Source organism: Bos javanicus, chromosome 6 (assembly GCF_032452875.1).
Source record: "Bos javanicus breed banteng chromosome 6, ARS-OSU_banteng_1.0, whole genome shotgun sequence".
Lineage (NCBI taxonomy): Eukaryota > Metazoa > Chordata > Mammalia > Artiodactyla > Bovidae > Bos > Bos javanicus.
The window spans coordinates 103,787,516-103,805,370 of NC_083873.1; the positions used below are offsets into that span (position 1 = coordinate 103,787,516).

Genomic DNA, 17,855 nt, shown 5'->3' on the forward strand with positions numbered 1-17,855 from the left:
GCCACAGTAACACAGCTGATAAGTGTCAAAGGGTGGATTAGAACCCAAGTTTCTGACTCTTCAGTTCAGTCGCTCAGTCATGTCTGAATTTTTCTGACCCCATGGACTGCAGCATGCCAGACTTCCCTGTCAATCACCAACTCCCAGAGCTTGCTCAAACTCATGTGCATCGAGTCAGTGATGCCATCCAACCATCTCATCCTCTGTCATCCCCTTCTCCTCCAGCTTTCAATCTTTCCCAGCATCAGGGTCTTTTCCAATGAGCCTGTTCTTCGCATCAGGTGGCCAAAGTACTGGAGTTTCAGTTTCAGCATCAGTCCTTCCAATGAATATTCAGGACTGATTTCCTTTACGATTGACTAGTTTGATCTTGCAGTCCAAGGGACTCTCAAGAGTCTTCTCCAACATCACAATTCATAAGCATCAATTCTTCAGCACTCAGCTTTCTTTATGGTCCAACTCTCACATCCATACATGACCCCTGGAAAAACCATAGCCTTGACTAGATGGACCTTTGTTGGCAAAGTAATGTCTCTGCTTTTTAATATGCTATCTAGGTTGGTCATAGCTTTCCTTCCAAGGAGCAAGTGTCTTTTAATTTCATGGCTGCAGTCACCATCTGCAGTCATTTTGGAGCCCCCCAAATATAGTCTGTCACTGTTTCCATTGTTTCCCCATCTATTTGCCATGAAGTGATGGCATCAGATACCACGATCTTCATTTTTGAATGTTGAGTTTTAAGCCAGCTTTTTCACTCTCCTCTTTCATTTTCATCAACAAGCTCTTTAGTTCCTCTTCACTTTCTGCCATAAGGGTGGTGTCATCTACATATCTGAGGTTATTGATATGTCTCCTAGCAATCTTGATTCCAGGCTGTGCTTCATCTAACCTGGTATTTCTCATGATGTACTCTGCATAGAAGTTAAATAAGCAGGGTGACAATATACAGCCTTGACGTACTCCTTTTCCAATTTGGAACCATTCTGTTGTTCCATGTCCAGTTCTAACTGTTGCTTCTTGACCTGCATACAGATTTCTCAGGAGGCAGGTAAGGTGGTCCGGTATTCCCATGTCTTGAAGAATTTCCACAGTTTGTTGTGATCCACACAGTCAAAGGCTTTGGCATAGTCAATAAAGCAGAAGTAGATGTTTTTCTGGAACTCTCTTGCTTTTTCGATGACCCAAAGGATGTTGGCGATTTGATCTCTGGTTCCTCTGCCTTTTCTAAAACCACCTTGAACATCTGGAAGTTCTTGTTTCTGGTGCTCTTGGAACTTTCCCAGTTCCAGTTGAAGTGTCTCCCTCCATGGAAGTCTGATCACCTCCTCAAAGCCTACACACCCTCAGGTCGTCTCTTATACACTCTCATGGTACTCCATCATTTATTTGCTTTGTCGTATTTTTTGCCTCTGTGCATTTTGTGCAGTCTTTTGATTGCCATCTCTCCCCTGAACAGTAGGCTCCATAAAGGCAGGTATTGCTCAGAAGGGTAGGGAGGCTACCCACAGGAAAGATGGGCAGATGAGTGATGGTGAATGCTCTGTCCACGACAACAGGCTGCTTCCCTGTGGGCAGTCGCTGGCTGCTCCAGGGGTGAGGCTGGCCAGGACTATGTCCCTCACCAGCCCGATGGGGCTCTGAGCACAGAAACAATCACCCCCAGGGAGCAGAGCCTTGGAAAGAATTGCCAGGGCCACCTGCACCCAAGCAGGACCAGGTGAGACTGATGAAAGCAGACTGCACTTCAGAAGGGTGAGTGTCTCATACCTGGGCTTCTGCAGGGGCCACACAGGAATCTGGAATCCTAGGATGATTCGTGGTTTCACATACTGGGGCCTGATCATGATGATTGTTCTGCTTACATAGAGCAAAACTTCTTTCTGTTTTATCTTCAATTTAATGTCCTTTTATTTTCCCAGTTTCTAATGGAGCACCTGTGGGCCTATCTATGTCTGTCTGTCTTTCTCTCCATCTACCCCTCCCCTTCTCTTCCTAACAGGTCTTCTCTCTCATCCCTTTTCTCAAGAGGTCTCCTCCCTCACTCAGTAATTCAGAGGATATGTCTCAAGGAGAAATGATTCCTCCTCTTAAAAAAAATTTTTTTTTATTTGGCTGTGCCAGATTTTAGTTGCAGCACGTGGGAATCCAGTTCCCTGAGCAGGGAGTGATCGAACTGGTGCCCCCTGCAGTAGGCGGGTGGAGTCTTAACCACTGGGTCACCAGGGAAGTCCCGATAATTCCTCTTTTAGCCCGAGTGGCCTTGCTGCCTGGCTAGCCCAGGGGCTTCTGTACTGCAGTGGGACTCATTCCTCTGACTTCCTGTGGCTTGGATCCAGTATTGATTCATGTGTGCCTGGCAGAGACTATCTTGTTTCCTGACGTCCATGGCTCTGATTTCTCCTCTCTTCACTCAGACAAGGTATGCAACTATGCATCTCAGCCCCAACTTAGCACTTTATGACTTAGGGCCTATCTCCTCTCTGTGCCTCAGTTTCCCTATCTGTAAAGTGGACATATTAATGGCACCTACCTTGCCAGGTTTTATGGGGTTTAACATAACCACTTGTGTGACAGCCCCAGGCTTAGTGTGTAGTAAGCGCTCAATAGTTAGTGATCCTAAATCTTATGATCACCATTATCCTTCCTCCAAAAATACTGTTCTCTTTGTTCTCTGTCTCCATCAAGAGGTGTGTCCAGAGAGTAGGTACCCAGCCATCTGCTTAACCCCCACATGTGTACATGCCCAGTCATTAAGTCGTGTCCAACTCTTTTGCAACCCCATGGACTGTAGCCCGCCAGGCTCCTCCATCCGTGGGATTTCCCAGGCAAGAATACTGGAGTGGGTTGCCATTTCCTTCTCCAGGGGATCTTCCTGACCCAGGGATTGAACCCACATCTCCTGCATTGGCAGGCGGACTCTTTACCACTGAGCCCCCAGGGAAGCCCTTAACCCCCACAGTGCTGTACCCCATCTGCAGGCATTTTGTGGTCGGATGCCTAGTCTCTCTCTCCCCACTCAGCGGTGGCTCTGTTGTCACTGATGCCCATTTCTCAAGCGTCCCCAGGACTCCACACACACGGAGGGCAGGCCTCTGGGTCCTGAACTCCACCTACCATGTGCTTCTCCTGCCTCAGGGCCGCGTCCAACTGCAGCAGGTCTTTTAAGTGAAGGTTGTAGACACACAAGTCAAGGTCCACACTGAAAAATGCAAAGAGGAACAGAAGAGACTTTCAGCGGATTTCAAGTGGGGCCCGAGGTTGCCGAGTTATCAGGACAGCCCTGCTCAGGAGGAGCCACGGTGCACCCTGACTGCAGACGTTAAATTCAGCAGTGTGCTAAGATTCCTCACGGCCACCCAGGGCGCTGAGGAGAAATCAAAGAAGACATCTGAAACCCACCTGTGGCCAGAAGGGTACAGCTGCTTGAGAATCAAAGACCGGAGACAGGAACAGATGGAAGGTAAGAAAAATGAACACTTCCTCTGGCCCCGCCCCGGGCATTTTCAGGTCTAGCATCAAGTGTCATCCTTCCCCTCTGCCATCATGCACACATTCTCATGCCCATTTTACAGATGGGAAAACTGACTCAGGAAATCAACAGTCAGAGAAACCTAGTAGCAATCATGCGGTCATAGGGGCAGATAAGTGACAGCATGTAGATAAAGGCCTTTGACTTTTTCTCCTACACAAGCAAAGATGTTTTAAATACTACACTCCCACCTGAGCTATTACGAGTTCTCTACGTCTGAATGCTCAGAAATATCCCTTTCCAGCCTGGCGGGGGAGCCAAGAAAGCTCCAAGTCAATGGCGTCCGTCCTTTCTGGGGCCCCCTGCAGGGTCAACATCTTCTGAGCCCGCTCTCTCCCCAGCTCTGAGCCAGGCTGTGCCTTGTTCATCTCGCCCAAGGCCCGCGGGGACTTGCAGAAATTCAGAGTCGACAGGGGCCTGAGGACCAATACACAAATCTGCTGACTCCTTTACTGAATAATTACTGTGTGCTGAACTCTGCTCTGGACTGGGCACTTCGGCAATTTAGAGCGTGGACTGCTACTGGGCACTTTGGCAGTTTAGAGCATGGACTGCTAACGACAAGGCACCAGGGTCAAACTTGACTCCAACACTCACCTGCTGTGTGATCTTGGGCAAGTCACAGCCTCTCTGTGTCTCATTTTATTCTTTGTAAAATGAAGGCAATATTAGCATCTACTTCACAACCTTAATGACTGAAGGCTGTTAAGAGGAATTAATTATTTGACTCACGAATATTTATTCATCACTGCATCTGTCTCGGGCTCCCACTGGCTGGTAGGACACAGCTGTGAATAAGACAGATCTGGTCTTCGTGCTCACGAGATAATGTTTGCAGAGTGCTTAGTATTTTGTACACAGAAGGCACTTAACCAGCTCTAGGCACTGCTATGCAGGGCATGAGGCAGGTCAGTGATTAGAAGAGGCCCTCCTGTCTCTCCCCAGGACCCAGGCTGGGTTCCCTAACCCCTCTGCCGGCCAACGCCACACATTCAGCTCCAGCTCTGACACTGGGTCGCTGTGTGTCCACGGCTGAGTCCTTAACCACTCTGGGCCTCCGTTTCCTCCACTGACCAGGATATGGCCCATCGGTCTGAGTCCTCCACCCGCCCCCTCCTCACCTCTCGCAGGTCAGCACCTCGGGGAAGCTGCTCGCCCCGAGGAAGCTGCGACCCAGGAACCTGTCGTCGCTGGCGGCCGAGTGGACGCTGGAAGAGGAGCTGCAGTTGTCCTTCTCAGCCTGGCTCAGGCTCCCCAGGCTGCTGGAAGGGGACGCCTCCAGTGGCTGGTTCGGCAGGACGGCCTGCTTTAAGGTTTCGTGCAGAGATGGGTTGGAGGAACCGTCGGCCAGAGGCTGGGGGACAGGAGACAAAGCACCCTCTCAGTCCACGTGACCCATCACCAGCATGTTTCTGTAATTCTACCCACGACACACGCAGTGGGTCCCAGGAAGGCCAGGCCAGGGAGGATGGGGAGGGTATGAGTGGATTTTGCAGCTTCTACCCCAGGGGCATGGCCATGGCCCCAGGGACCCGCATCACAGCTCCTGTCTCATCCTTCGTCCCTGGAGGCCAGCCCCTCTGTACCAGGCTCCTCCCCGCCAGCTCTCAGACCCCAGGCCTGCTCTGTCTGTCGACCCACCTTCCTTATCAGGGAACGCCCCTGCCCCCTGCCATGACCACACGAGGACACAGCCTAGTGCCTGGCACAGCCGGAGGGCTCAGCAAACATCAGCCGTCCGTGTGTCCAGCCTCAAATCTGCTGCTCCCAGAGGTGTGTACAGAGGGCACTGAGCTGGTGACCAGCTCCAAACCCTCACTGTCATCCCATGCTTCTGGGCCTTTCCGGACTCTGGTTCCCATGCCTCAAATTCCCCTCACTCACCGTCTGTGGAGCAGAAACCTCCTTCCCTCCGGACACAGACCCTTGTATCTTCCTTCCCTGCTCCCCGGGCCCAGCCTGGGGTGGATTCCACAGGTCCCGGGTCACTTCTGTCCTGCCTGCTACCACACACTGTCCTACAAGATCCGCAGGGCTGGGAGGACCTCCAGGTGAGGACAGTGCCCTCCTGACCACCGGATAATCCACAGTGCCCACCACCGAGCCTGCCCAGCACAGGTACTCATGAGGAATAAACGCCCTGAATCTGGGAGTTTCGAGCCGTCACCCACCCACCAGATAGTGAAGGAAGTGGTTCCCAGTGTGTGTCCAGGAGGCAGTTCCATGAACTATAAGCAGTTACTGTTCACTGTGAATGTTCCACAGAAAAATTAGTTTAGGAAAGTCTGTGTGAACAAAGTAGAATCATTTATCCCCCCTTTTTGGCTGTGTCACAGCTTATGGGATCTTAATTCCCCAATTAGGGATCGAACCCGTGTCCCTTTTTGGGAGCATGGAGTTTTAACCACTGGACTGCCAGGAAAGCCCCTGGAATCATTTCTTTGGTGCAGGAATTCTCAGAGCTTTCGATACGCTCTGCTGTCCTCAAAAGCAAATAATAATTTAAAAAACTGAATGTGTACTGAGTGTGCAGACATCATAAACTGTTCTAAGTCCTACACCCAATGCCCCATGTAACCCTCAAGATGACTAGGTGAGGCAGAAGGGCCCTTTATCCCCATTTAGTTGATGAAGAAACTGAGGCCCTGAGAAGTCAGGAAATGGCTAGGAGTAAATGGCTGAGCTGAGAGCTAGGTTCAAGCCTGTCTTCTTTATCACCAGGAGAGCAGGCCGTCCTTTCCTTAACTTACTCAAGCAGGAAACTCCTTCTTTCATGGAGCATCTCCTAGGCCGAGGGCTCCCCAAAGCATTAGGGATTATGCTGCCCTCTGCAAAATGCCTGGCCCCAGATGTGAACTCCTGGCTCCAGGTGTAAGACTTGCGGGTATGACTCTGGCCCAGCCACTTCCTGCAGCATGACCTCCGACAGGTCATTAGCCTCTCTGGGCCTCAGTTTCCTTGTGCATTAAGTGGAGATAACGGTATTATTTTCCTTACAGGAACATGGCGAGGAGAACTGAAACGCCTAATGTATGACAGACGCTGAGTGTTACGCTGGCCCCACAGTAAGTGTTCAGTTAAGTGTCAGCTGCTGGCATGAGTCCTGGGGTCTCTGAATGAGGAGTAATGTTAGTAACTTGTATCAGCATCAGTATTTGTGTCAGTGTTGAAAGAGGAGAGTGGATGCTGCCCTGCTGTGCTGTCGCCTGGCGTCATGAGAATACTTGCTCCACCATGGGCATACCCTGCGCCTGACAACACCATCGTAAAATGGATCCACCCTAAGGGCATGGTCCATTACAAAGCCACAAAATTATCCCTATTAAAATAGCTTGCCATAAAATCCTCAAGTAGGACCCCAAATTGCACATTTGCGTCTCCCCGCTCCTACCCCAATCTCCAGCACGTTACTGGTAAATTTCATTTCTAAGACGGAGCTCAGGACGCTTACCCTGAACTTCTGATTGATGGGATAGACGACTTTTGCCTTCAGTGCAAATGCTGTGATATTGCTGTTGAAAGACGGCTCGTATTCCTGGGAAGAAGAAAGAATAAATGGCGTGGGGAGGCTTTTGGTGAAATGAAGGACAAACCACTGAGTTTCCAAAGTGCCACATCCCATTGGTAACAGTGGCCCTGGGAAGGGACGACAGTAGACACATTTAGAGCCAAGCAGTACTCACTTGCTAGGAGCATGGATGGATGGATAGATGGACGAATGGATGGATAGATGGATATATGAGTGGATGGACAGATGGATGGGGCAGGTGGATGGATGGATGGATGGATAGATGGGTGTCCGGATGGATGTGGGAGAGACAGAGGAACAGATGGGTGAGGGGATGAACGGACAGATGTTACAAAGCACATTCTTCATTTAATTCCAAGTCTTCAGCTTTGGAAGAAATAAGGAATTAAATAACATGACAACACCAAAACTTTTCCTAAAAGTTGTGAATCACTTTAATATTTTTAGCACTACCAAGTGTATAAAAACTTACGTGTGGCAATATTCATGCAAGGCTTTTGATTAGATCATAAAATGAAAAGACGTGCTTTAGCAGATCTTTTCACTTTTCTGAGCCTCCATCTTCCCAGACAGGAAGCAGGTAGCCTATCTCCCCCAGGGACGGGGATGTGGATATGGACAAAGCCCCCAGCGGAGATGCTAGAACAGAGCCCAAGTGAGGCGATGGACCACTTTGAATCTCAGTAGTAAAGAGCTGCCATCAACCTCTGCTCAGGATCCATCTCCCTGACACAGCTGGACAGACTGACTCGTAGCCTGCTCCACGGCCCCACATCCTCTCTGTATCGCTCTCCTGTTAGGGTCACCCCTGGCCTTTGCACAGTCAGTGCTGAATAAGGGCTTGGACACATCCAGTGGGTGAATGAAGTCAAGCAGACAGACCGGTCAGGAGCCTGGCCCTCCAGGTAGGGAGGAATCTCAACTCAGCAATTCTGAACCAGATGCCAACACCTTTCTACTAAATCTTAAAAAAAAAAAAAAGAACTCCATGACAAACGATTGATTGCCAATTGCCACATTCTCCTTGGAACCCCATACCCTATCACGGGGAATGCAGAAGAACTTATCACTTCCTCACAACGTGAAACATTGAAACAGCACCCGACAGAGCCTATGATGTGGGTTGTACCCATATTCAGAGAGGATTTCACCACAGTGCCCTTCTGAGTGGGACAGAAGGAAGCTCTGTGGCAGGGCCCCAGGTCTTGTCCTGTCTGTCTCTACCTGTGCGTGTGCTAAGTCACTTCAGTCATGTCCAACTCTTTGCGACCCCGTGGACTGCAGTCCACCAGGCTCCTCTGTCCATGGGATTCTCCAGGCAAGAATACTGGAGGGGTTGCCATGCCCTCCTCCAGGGGATCTTCCCGACCCAGGGATGGACCCCAGGTCTTTATGTCTAGCTGCACTGGCAAGCAGTTTCTTTACCGTTGCTTACAAATACAGACTCAGATGACAAGAATGGGGGCATCCACCAACACGTGCCCCTCCTTAAACGTCCAAGGATGCTGCCATTTCCCAGATGGAGAAGATGGCACAGAGAGGCTGAGCTGTGCACCCAAGGTCACACAGCTATTAAATGTCCGGATCGGGACTAGAGCTCAGATTCCCTAGCTCTCCTCTTCGGCTGCCACTGTCCGTCTCCTTCCATGAGATAGAACTGAGAACAGGAGGAAGAGCCATGTAATTGCAAGGTCAGTGGGAGTTTAGAGGAGAAGCCCCCAGGTCAGCCTCACCACCCCCCAGGGACACAAGTCAGATCCAGAGGTACTGGTCACTCCCACACCTGCCACATCCAATCAACCTCGAATCCCACCACCCTAACCTTCTAAGCATCTCTCTAGGGCCACAATTCAGGCCCAAGCCATCATCGTACCTACCCCAATGGGCTGAAACAGCCTCTTACCTGACTCCCTGTGCATGTACCAAGGACTTACTGCGTGCTACCACTGGATGGACGTCTGCTCATTTCACTATGACTCAGTCATGATCATGCCCATTTTATAGAGAGGTAAAGCAAGGCTCAGAGGTGGACACTTTCCAATCCAGTCTCCCCAAAGCAATCAAATGACTTTTTTTTTTTTTAAATGATTGCTTTTTTTTTTTTTTTTTAAATTTTTGGCTGCACAGGCTCTTTGTTGCAGCATGCATGAGAGCTTTCTCTAGTGAGAGCACTCAAGCTTAGGTGCCCTGCGGCATGTAGAATCTTAGTTCCCCGACCAGGGATCGAACCTGTGTCCCCTGCATTGGAAGGTGGATTCTCAACCACTGAACCACTAGGGAAGTCTCTCAAACAAGCTTTTAACCATACAACTCCCCTCGATTCCTGGCTTTCCTTGGATCTGAGCGAATACAGAATAGCTGCCCCCAGCCCCCAGCAGCCCATCAGTCACAGTCTCTTGAATCTTTGCTGGCAAGATGGTACAACAGCGTGGCAGTAAGACCAAAAAGGCTGACTTCAGAACTGGTGACATACTTTGCGAGGCCCAGTGCCAAATGAAAATAGGGGCTGGCGTGCGTGTGTGTGGGAGGGGCCCTTAGTCAAAAGTGATTAAGAATTTCAAGACAGCAAAGTCCAGGAACAGGGAGGGGGTAACTGGGCAGAGGGCCTCAGTGGCCACACGGGAGGTCATCTGCCTATGAAGCTGGCCTCCAGAGATGATCCAGGGAAGACACACTTCTTCAAGGAAAGATGAGGAAGCAGAAAGGGTGCTGTGCGTTTTGACACTTCTTCCAAACAGAGGTGGAGAGAAAGGACAGAGTGGACGGGGGTGGAAGATGAGAGGAAGGATTGTTCTCTGCCTTCCAGGGGCTCATCTTCTACAGGGGCAACACCAAACACACACTGCACTTCAGGGAAAAACATAATATAAGAAATAAAGGATGTAGACGCAGGGGTCCACCTGAGATGTGCAGAAGTGGAGCTGAGGACCAGGAGCCTGGGCCGTTTCCAGTTTCTCACAGTGCTTCTTATTAAGTTCCGCTGTCCTCTAAATTCTGATCATCTCCCCAACCGTAGCAACACAATTATTCAGAAAATAGGCTGTAGTGCAGATTTACAATGTAAAACTTCTTCAGCTGAAGCAACGCAATTATTCAGAAAATTAAAACATAATTGTCGGAAAAGAAAAACCATTTCACTCGCCCACAAAAGGTACTCTTTTCAGCAAATGCAAAGACACATCCAGAGGGGAGCTGTGCCCCACCACCCCTCCCTTCTCCGAAGCCAAAGGACAGGACGAGGCTGTGAAGCAGCAGTTCCCAGAGTCTTCTGGAACTTTCTGTGTATTTTTGGCGTGAGCTATTTATCGAAGCAGAGTTCATGCAAGGAGTGACATGGACCCCAAATGCCTTGGTTTTCTGGGCATTGGAGGGTGTCAGGGTTACAGCTCATCGCCCTGTTAAAGTCAGCCCTGCCCTCATTCCTTGACAAGCTCAGTCTGCTGTAGACAGGGGTATTTCGGCAAAGCCGGTCACGGGAACAGGCAGATCTGTAACTCTTGGCAATTATTAGCTAGATAATGGGCAGTGGCGAGGCACAGCTAAATAGTTCACAGGTAAAACATTACTAGGTGGAAGAAGTGGGTTAGCCTTCTGGGAGGCAGACAGACTGGGCTCCCCAGCAAGGACTGATTCATTCTGTGCTAGAAGGATTTACAGAGTTGATTCCTGGGTGACCCTAAGGGGCCACCACCACCACTGTCATCACAAAGCTCAGAGCCTTGAGGCTCAGAGAGGTTGTGTCGCTTGTCCAACAGCACACAGCACACAGGTGGCAGAGCTGGGCCTGGGTTCCAGGATTCTGGATCCCAAAGCCAGCGTTTTTGCATCATATCTGAGGTCGTCTTCTATGTGAGAAAAGTTTTTTTCAAATAGGTTTATTGAGATATCATTCATGCTACTAAACTGTGTAAATTGTACAATGTAATGCTTTTTGGTGTATTCACAGATACATGCAGCCCTTGCTACAGTCAATTTTAGAACATTTTTGTCATTTTGTAAGAAACCTGTACCCTTTAGCTGTCCCCTCTACCCCTCCCACCCCCTGTCCCTACCCTAAGCAACTACCAATCTGCTTTTGGTCTCTTTATGTTTACCTGTTCCAGACATTTCAGATGCTTGGAATCTTATGACATATGGTCTTTTGTGACCAGTTTCTTTCAGTTAGCATCCTATTTTCAAGGTTTATCCGTATTATTTTTACGACTGAATGGTATTTCATTGTATGGAGCGACCACATTCTGATTACTTGTTCATCAGCTGATGGACATTTGGGGTTTCCAAGTTTGGGCTACTGTGAACAGGGCTGTCAGGAATATTTGCCCACAGGTTTTCTCATGGATCTTTGTTTTCATTTCTGTCAGCAGAGTTTTAATCCTACGTGGTGAGGGGATCAGAGGGAATGAGAGAGACAGATGAGGGAGAGAGAGAAACTAAGACAGAGTGACATTCACAGCCGCACTGTCACACAGAGACACGTGGAGACACAAAGAGAGAGATGGACATACAGGTGGATGCAGTGATACACACACAGACAGACACTGGAGAGACAAGCACCTGGAAACAGAGGCTGAGCAAGTCAGCTGGAGACACACAGCACAGACGAGGACAGGCGGACTCATCTCTGGGAACAGCCAGGCGCTCTCTCTTCCTCTGCAGCTCTGGGGCTTCCGATCCCTGAAGTACGGATAGGGTGTGACTCTCGAAAACTGGATTTTCAGCTTATCCAGAAGCTTCCCCTATGGATTTCCAACTTTTTGGTGAAATTTGTTTTAAAACACCCGGCCCGCTTTCCTCCTTTGGTAAGCGGAGGCTGCAGTCAGGTCCCTGACTGTCAGGGGCCATGGGGGTGTGGGGACGCAGCCCTCCCAGACAGGAGTTGAACATCCCCGGGTCCAAATATCAGCTTCAAGGCTTGGGACAGTGACCTGGCTCCACAAGACTCAGTTTCCCCATCTGGAAAATGGGCATATAAACAAGGTCTATATCATGGAGTGCTGAAAGGATTGCATGAGAGAATTCACATGACGGTTTACATCACTCAAAAATGACATACGTAAAAATGCCTTGAATCCAGTAGGTGCTAAATAAGAAACTTTGTTCTATCTTTCTGCCTTTCCCAGCATCTTTCTCTCTTTCTTTCTCACTCTTTCCCTCCCTCTTTACCTAGATGTCTATATTTACCTTTTGGCAATTGATGCTGAATGACTGGAGTCTGTGGTACCTTCTAGGGACTAGGAAGTGACTAGAAGTCACTCATTCTTTCTTTGGAAGAAATGCCCCCTTCATCCATGGCACTCACGTATGAAGTGATACCCTATGGGCTGACTCAGGATGGGGGACGTCGGGGGAGGGGACAAAAAGAAAGGTATAGGGAACATCCATCTCTTAACATTTCCATCAGAGGCCCAGAACTCCCACTCCCAGATACTTACTCAAAAGAAATGAAACAAAATGAAAACAAACTTACAGAATATCAGAAATAAAAGCAAAAATAAACAAATGGGACCTAATTAACCTTAAAAGCTTTTGCACATCAAAGGAAACTATCAGCAAGGTGAAAAGACAGCCTTCAGAATGGGAGAAAATAATAGCAAATGAAGCAACTGACAAACAACTAATCTCAAAAATATACAAGCAACTCCTACAGCTCTACTCCAGAAAAATAAATGACCCAATCAAAGAATGGGCCAAAGAACTAAATAGACATTTCTCCAAAGAAGACATACAGATGGCTAACAAACACATGAAAAGATGCTCAACATCACTCATTATCAGAGAAATGCAAATCAAGACCACTATGAGGTACCATTTCACACCAGTCAGAATGGCTGCGATCCAAAAGTCTACAAATAATAAATGTTGGAGAGGGTGTGGAGGAAAGGGAACCCTCTTACACTGTTGGTGGGAATGCAAACTAGTACAGCCACTATGGAGAACAGTGTGGAGATTCCTTAAAAAACTGGAAATAGAACTGCCTTATGATCCAGCAATCCCACTGCTGGGCATACATACTGAGGAAACCAGAAGGGAAAGAGACACGTGTACCCCAATGTTCATCGCAGCACTGTTTATAATAGCCAGGACATGGAAGCAACCTAGATGTCCATCAGCAGATGAATGGATAAGAAAGCTGTGGTACATATACACAATAGAGTATTACTCAGCCATTAAAAAGAATACATTTGAATCAGTTCTAATGAGGTGGATGAAACTGGAGCCTATTATACAGAGTGAAGTAAGCCAGAAGGAAAAACACCAATACAGTATACTAACGCATATATATGGAATTTAGAAATATGATAACAATAACCCTGTGTACGAGACAGCAAAAGAGACACTGATGTATGGAACAGTCCTATGGACTCTGTGGGAGAGGGAGAGGGTGGGAAGATTTGGGAGAATGGCATTGAAACATGTAAAATATCATGTATGAAAGGAGATGCCAGTCCAGGTTCAATGCACAATACTGGATGCTTGGGGCCAGTGCACTGGGACGACCCAGAGGGATGGTATGGGGAGGGAGGAGGGAGGAGGGTTCAGGATGGGGAGCACATGTATACCTGTGATGGATTCATTTTTATATTTGGCAAAACTAATACAATTATGTAAAGTTTAAAAATAAAATAAAATTAAAAACAAACAAACAAACAAACTTACACACACTCACAGATGCCTTGTTCAGAATAACCAGGCACGGAAACCAACCCACACTTGGTGACACATCCCCACAGCAGACTGAGCAATTGAAAGGGACAAATGACTGATCAGTGCAGCAACCTAGACCAGCAGGCACAAGAAAGCGTGTGATTGCTCTTATGTAAAACTCGAGAGCAGCAAAACCAATCGTGGCAACGGAAACTGTAGCAGTGGCTGTCTGTGCAAGGAGCACTGAAGAAATTTCTGGAATAAAGGAACATTCCTGATTGGGGTCTCGGTGACAAGAGTGTATGCGCTTGTCACTCATTAAACTGTAAGTTGAAAATCTGTGTTTTTAGTGTGTAAGTTATACCTCCAAGAGATGCCTACTGGAATATGAAATCTGTTGGGGCTCATCTGGATAATCTGTGTCCTGGACACAGGACATCCTACGTGAGCCTTCTCCGATGCACCCCAACACCCCACTTACATCTAGAGGCTCCTCATCCTTTGAAGTCAGTGCTTCTCTCTTCCTCCTCCTGGATGGGGACCCAGCTGCCGACGGGGTCTGGATGTTAGACTCCAAATTCCTGAGCAGACTCTGAGTGTCGTCTTTCTAAAACCCAAAGGTGGAGGTGAGCGGGAGAGCATGTCAGAGTCGGTCAGCCGAGCGCCCTGCAGGAGCCATCAGCCCCCCTCCGCCCAGCCATCATGTCTACTGGTCTCCACCCCTCCTCCACCGCCTGGCCCTCTGTGTGCAGTGCTCCCCTCCAGGCCCATTGGAAATCAACTCCACATTCTTCAAGGCTGACCACGTGTCACCTTCCTGACAATCCCCCAAAGCCCCATCTCAGTGTCCTCAGGCCCTGGAAGTGATACTTGGCTCGAGGCTCATTCCATTGTTCTTCTGAGTTGGTCACCACCATGGCTGCCACCCCTAGTAGCCTGAGAGCTCCTTGCGGTGGGGCAACAGCTTAACACGGATTCTGGTCACAATATTTTCATTCAGTTCAGTTCAGTTCAGTCATTCAGTCGTATCCAACTCTTTGCAACCCCAGGGGCTGCAGCACACCTGGCTTCCCTGTTCATCATCAACTCCCGGAGTTTAATCAAACTCATGTCCATCGAGTCAGAGATGCCATCCAACCATCTCATCCTCTGTCGTCCCCTTCTCCTCCTGCCCTCAACCTTTCCTAGAATCAGGGTCTTTTCCAATGAGTCAGTTCTTTGCATCAGGTGGCCAAAGTATTGGAGTTTCAGCTTCAGCATCAGTCCTTCCAATAAATAGTCAGGGCTGATTTCCTTTAGGATGGACTGGTTGGATCTCCTTGAAGTCCAAAGGACTCTCAAGAGTCTTTTCCAACACCACAGTTCAAAAGCATCAATTCTTCAGCACTCAGCTTTCTTTATAGTCCAACTCTCACATCCATACATGACTACTGGAAAATATTTTCACTAGCCAATCAATACATAACTTTTTTTTTTACGTGTGTCTCTGTCTAAAGATGCCTGATTTAACATACTGTTGATTCATTAACCTTGAACTCACGGCCAACAGCACTCGTGCCTGGACAAAGCTTATCTAACACGTGCATTTTCTCCATAGCACAGCACAGCTTTTTTGTCCTTAGAAACACTAGACTGCTGCACTTCAGCGCCACACTTCATTTTCAACAACAGAAGCACCAACAGAAAGCACAAAGATGAGAAGAAAGAAAGGCACTAAAGAGAACATGGAAAGGACACTTGTTGACAGTATGAGCGGACACAAGAAAGCCGAGTGTGGCCTTGTTCAGTCTCATTTGGAAACTGCACGCCAGGCAACTCATATGTTTCTCAACTCTGCTCCTATTCAGGAAGCACCTCAAAAGCGCCCCAAGTGCCCATTTGGGGGATTACAAAATAAATTTTAGTAAGCAGGCAAATTTGAAAACACCGAATCCATGAATAATGAGGATCAACTAGTTCACAATAGAAACCATTCTAGAGTTTAAGATTACCTACGGTATTTTCTTAAAAATCACCCAATGACAATATTAAAGATAACAAGCATATTAATATTATGTGTACACACACAACAGCTCAATGTGGAGAATGACACATAAGTATAAATATTCTTGTTATTTCCAATACTGTAATTGGATGACTTTAAAAAACCAATGGATCACGGGAGGGCTTGTCAAATACATCTTGCTGGACCCACCTCTAGAGATTCTCATCAGTGTGTCTGGGGTGGGGTCCAAGAACTGGCATTTCTAACAAGCTCCCAATAATGCTGATGTTACTGGTCTGGTTCATTTTGAGAGTAGCAACAGTCTGAAGGCAACCAGCTCAGATGGCGGAGTTCAGAATCTTTCTGGGAGACAAGTTTTTCTAAAAGAGGAAGTTGATCAAATACCTAATGTACTCCAATATCTTGAAAGGAAATGGAGATAAATGGGAGAGAGTTTATTGTTAAATCAATAACATGTACTTAGAATTTAAGGAAATGAAAAATGGGTAATTATTAATTTCAAGGAAAACAAAATCTTGTGCAAGAAAGGAAATATTCATAATCACTGCAGATCCTTGGCTGACAGTGAATTATGTTTACAAAATTGCAGTAACGGAAACACCAAATGCTGATTTAACCAAACGTACCCCATAACCACACAGGGAGGTGGTGATGGTGTGTGGGGAGGGTGTAAATATGAAGAGTGGGGAGAAAAGAGAGCTATTAGTAAATCACTCTCCACCTCCACAGTGGGACGTCAAGCAGCCACATCATCAGGTTATTTAGATATGGGAAGTAAATGACCAAAACAGCCAGCTGAACAAGAGTCAAACAAGATGGCTTCAGAGAAGTGAGAAATGGTTGCCAAGGAACATTTTAAATTATGCGCATGATTCACTAGTGGTAAAGAACCTGCCTGCCAATGCAGGAGACGTAAGAGAGGCGGGTTCAATCCCTGGCTTGGGAAGATCCCCTGGAGAAGGAAATGTCAACACACTCCAGTATTCTTGCCTGGGAAATCCTATGGACAGAGGAGCCTGCTACAAAGACTTGTACACAATCAAAGTGACTGGGCATGCACACCTAAGGGTGGACACATTAGTCACTCCAATGTAAACAAAGTTTTAATGATGAAATAAATAAAACTAATAAAACAGAAACCACAAAGGGAAAGTGGTGTAAGATAGAATTATAAGCTGGGTGACCTGGACCAGAGAACAGAGTGCCCAGGACCTGTGAGGGAGGAAGTGCCTGCTCCAGCCTGAGAGTTGTAACAGTTCCCTACATGATTTTCTCTCTGGGTTCTAAAGGATGCTTCCTTGGACTGCAAGGAGATCAAACCAGTCAATCCTAAAGGAAACCAACACTGAATATTCATTGGAAGGACTGGTGCGGAAGCTTAAGCTCTAACACTTTGGCCACCCGATGTGAAGAGTCGACTCACTGGAAAAGACCCTGATTCTGGGAAAGATGGAAGGCAAAAGGAGAAGAGGGAGGCAGAGGATGATGGTTAGATAGCATCACCTACTCAAGGGACAGGAATTTGAGTAAACTCTGGGAGATAGTTAAAGACAGAGGGGCCTGGCATGCTGCAGTCCATGGGGTTGCGAAGAGTTGGACACGACTCATCAACTGAACAACAATGGTCTAAAGAATGAGTGGGACAAGAGGCAGAGAACAGATGTGCAGAAGTGCAGAGGTTTCTGGGGATCAAGGGGATTCTGGATGGCTGGATGTACAGACACCTGTGTGCTATGTTGGATACCCTGAGGAAGGTCAGTGACCTTATGCACCATGCAAGGAAACTGGACATGATCTTGTGTAGGCAGCCAGGAGCCACTGGAGGTTTTTAACTGGGAGTCATATTGTTAGATGTGAATTTTAGAAATAGAGACTAGAGGTGGGAAACGGAGGACATTTAGAAAAGAATATTGCAAAGATCACATCCAAACCATCAGAAAATCTCATCAGTCCTACCCTTGACCATGAACCCCCTCCATGGCTACAGACCTGAACGGACTTACCACCACCCTCAACTAGACTAGTACAGCTGTGACTAACCAGCTGTACAAACCCAGACAGCTTGGTTAGTCTCTGTCAGCCTCAACTTAGTTGCAAAATGGGTGACTCTATGGTCTGAATGCTGTGTCCCTTACCTCTCTTGTCAA

At 47.7% G+C, this 17,855-nt stretch overlaps 1 protein-coding gene across 6 annotated transcripts in view; it reads right to left on the reverse strand.

The window, feature by feature from the left end:
- EVC (EvC ciliary complex subunit 1) overlaps nt 1-17,855 on the reverse strand; it is a 99,569-nt gene that overhangs the window by 79,403 nt on the left and 2,311 nt on the right. For all 6 annotated transcript variants that reach the window (XR_009737113.1, XM_061420786.1, XM_061420784.1 and 3 more), the window contains exons 2-5: nt 14,185-14,310; nt 6,981-7,064; nt 4,651-4,883; nt 3,115-3,199 (exon numbers count right to left, since the gene is read on the reverse strand). Coding sequence is in view for 5 of the 6 variants with exons in the window: in XM_061420786.1 (XP_061276770.1) it covers nt 3,115-3,199; nt 4,651-4,883; nt 6,981-7,064; nt 14,185-14,310 (528 nt within the window). In the remaining variant the exon portion in view is untranslated. The remainder of the gene's footprint in view (nt 1-3,114; nt 3,200-4,650; nt 4,884-6,980; nt 7,065-14,184; nt 14,311-17,855) is intronic.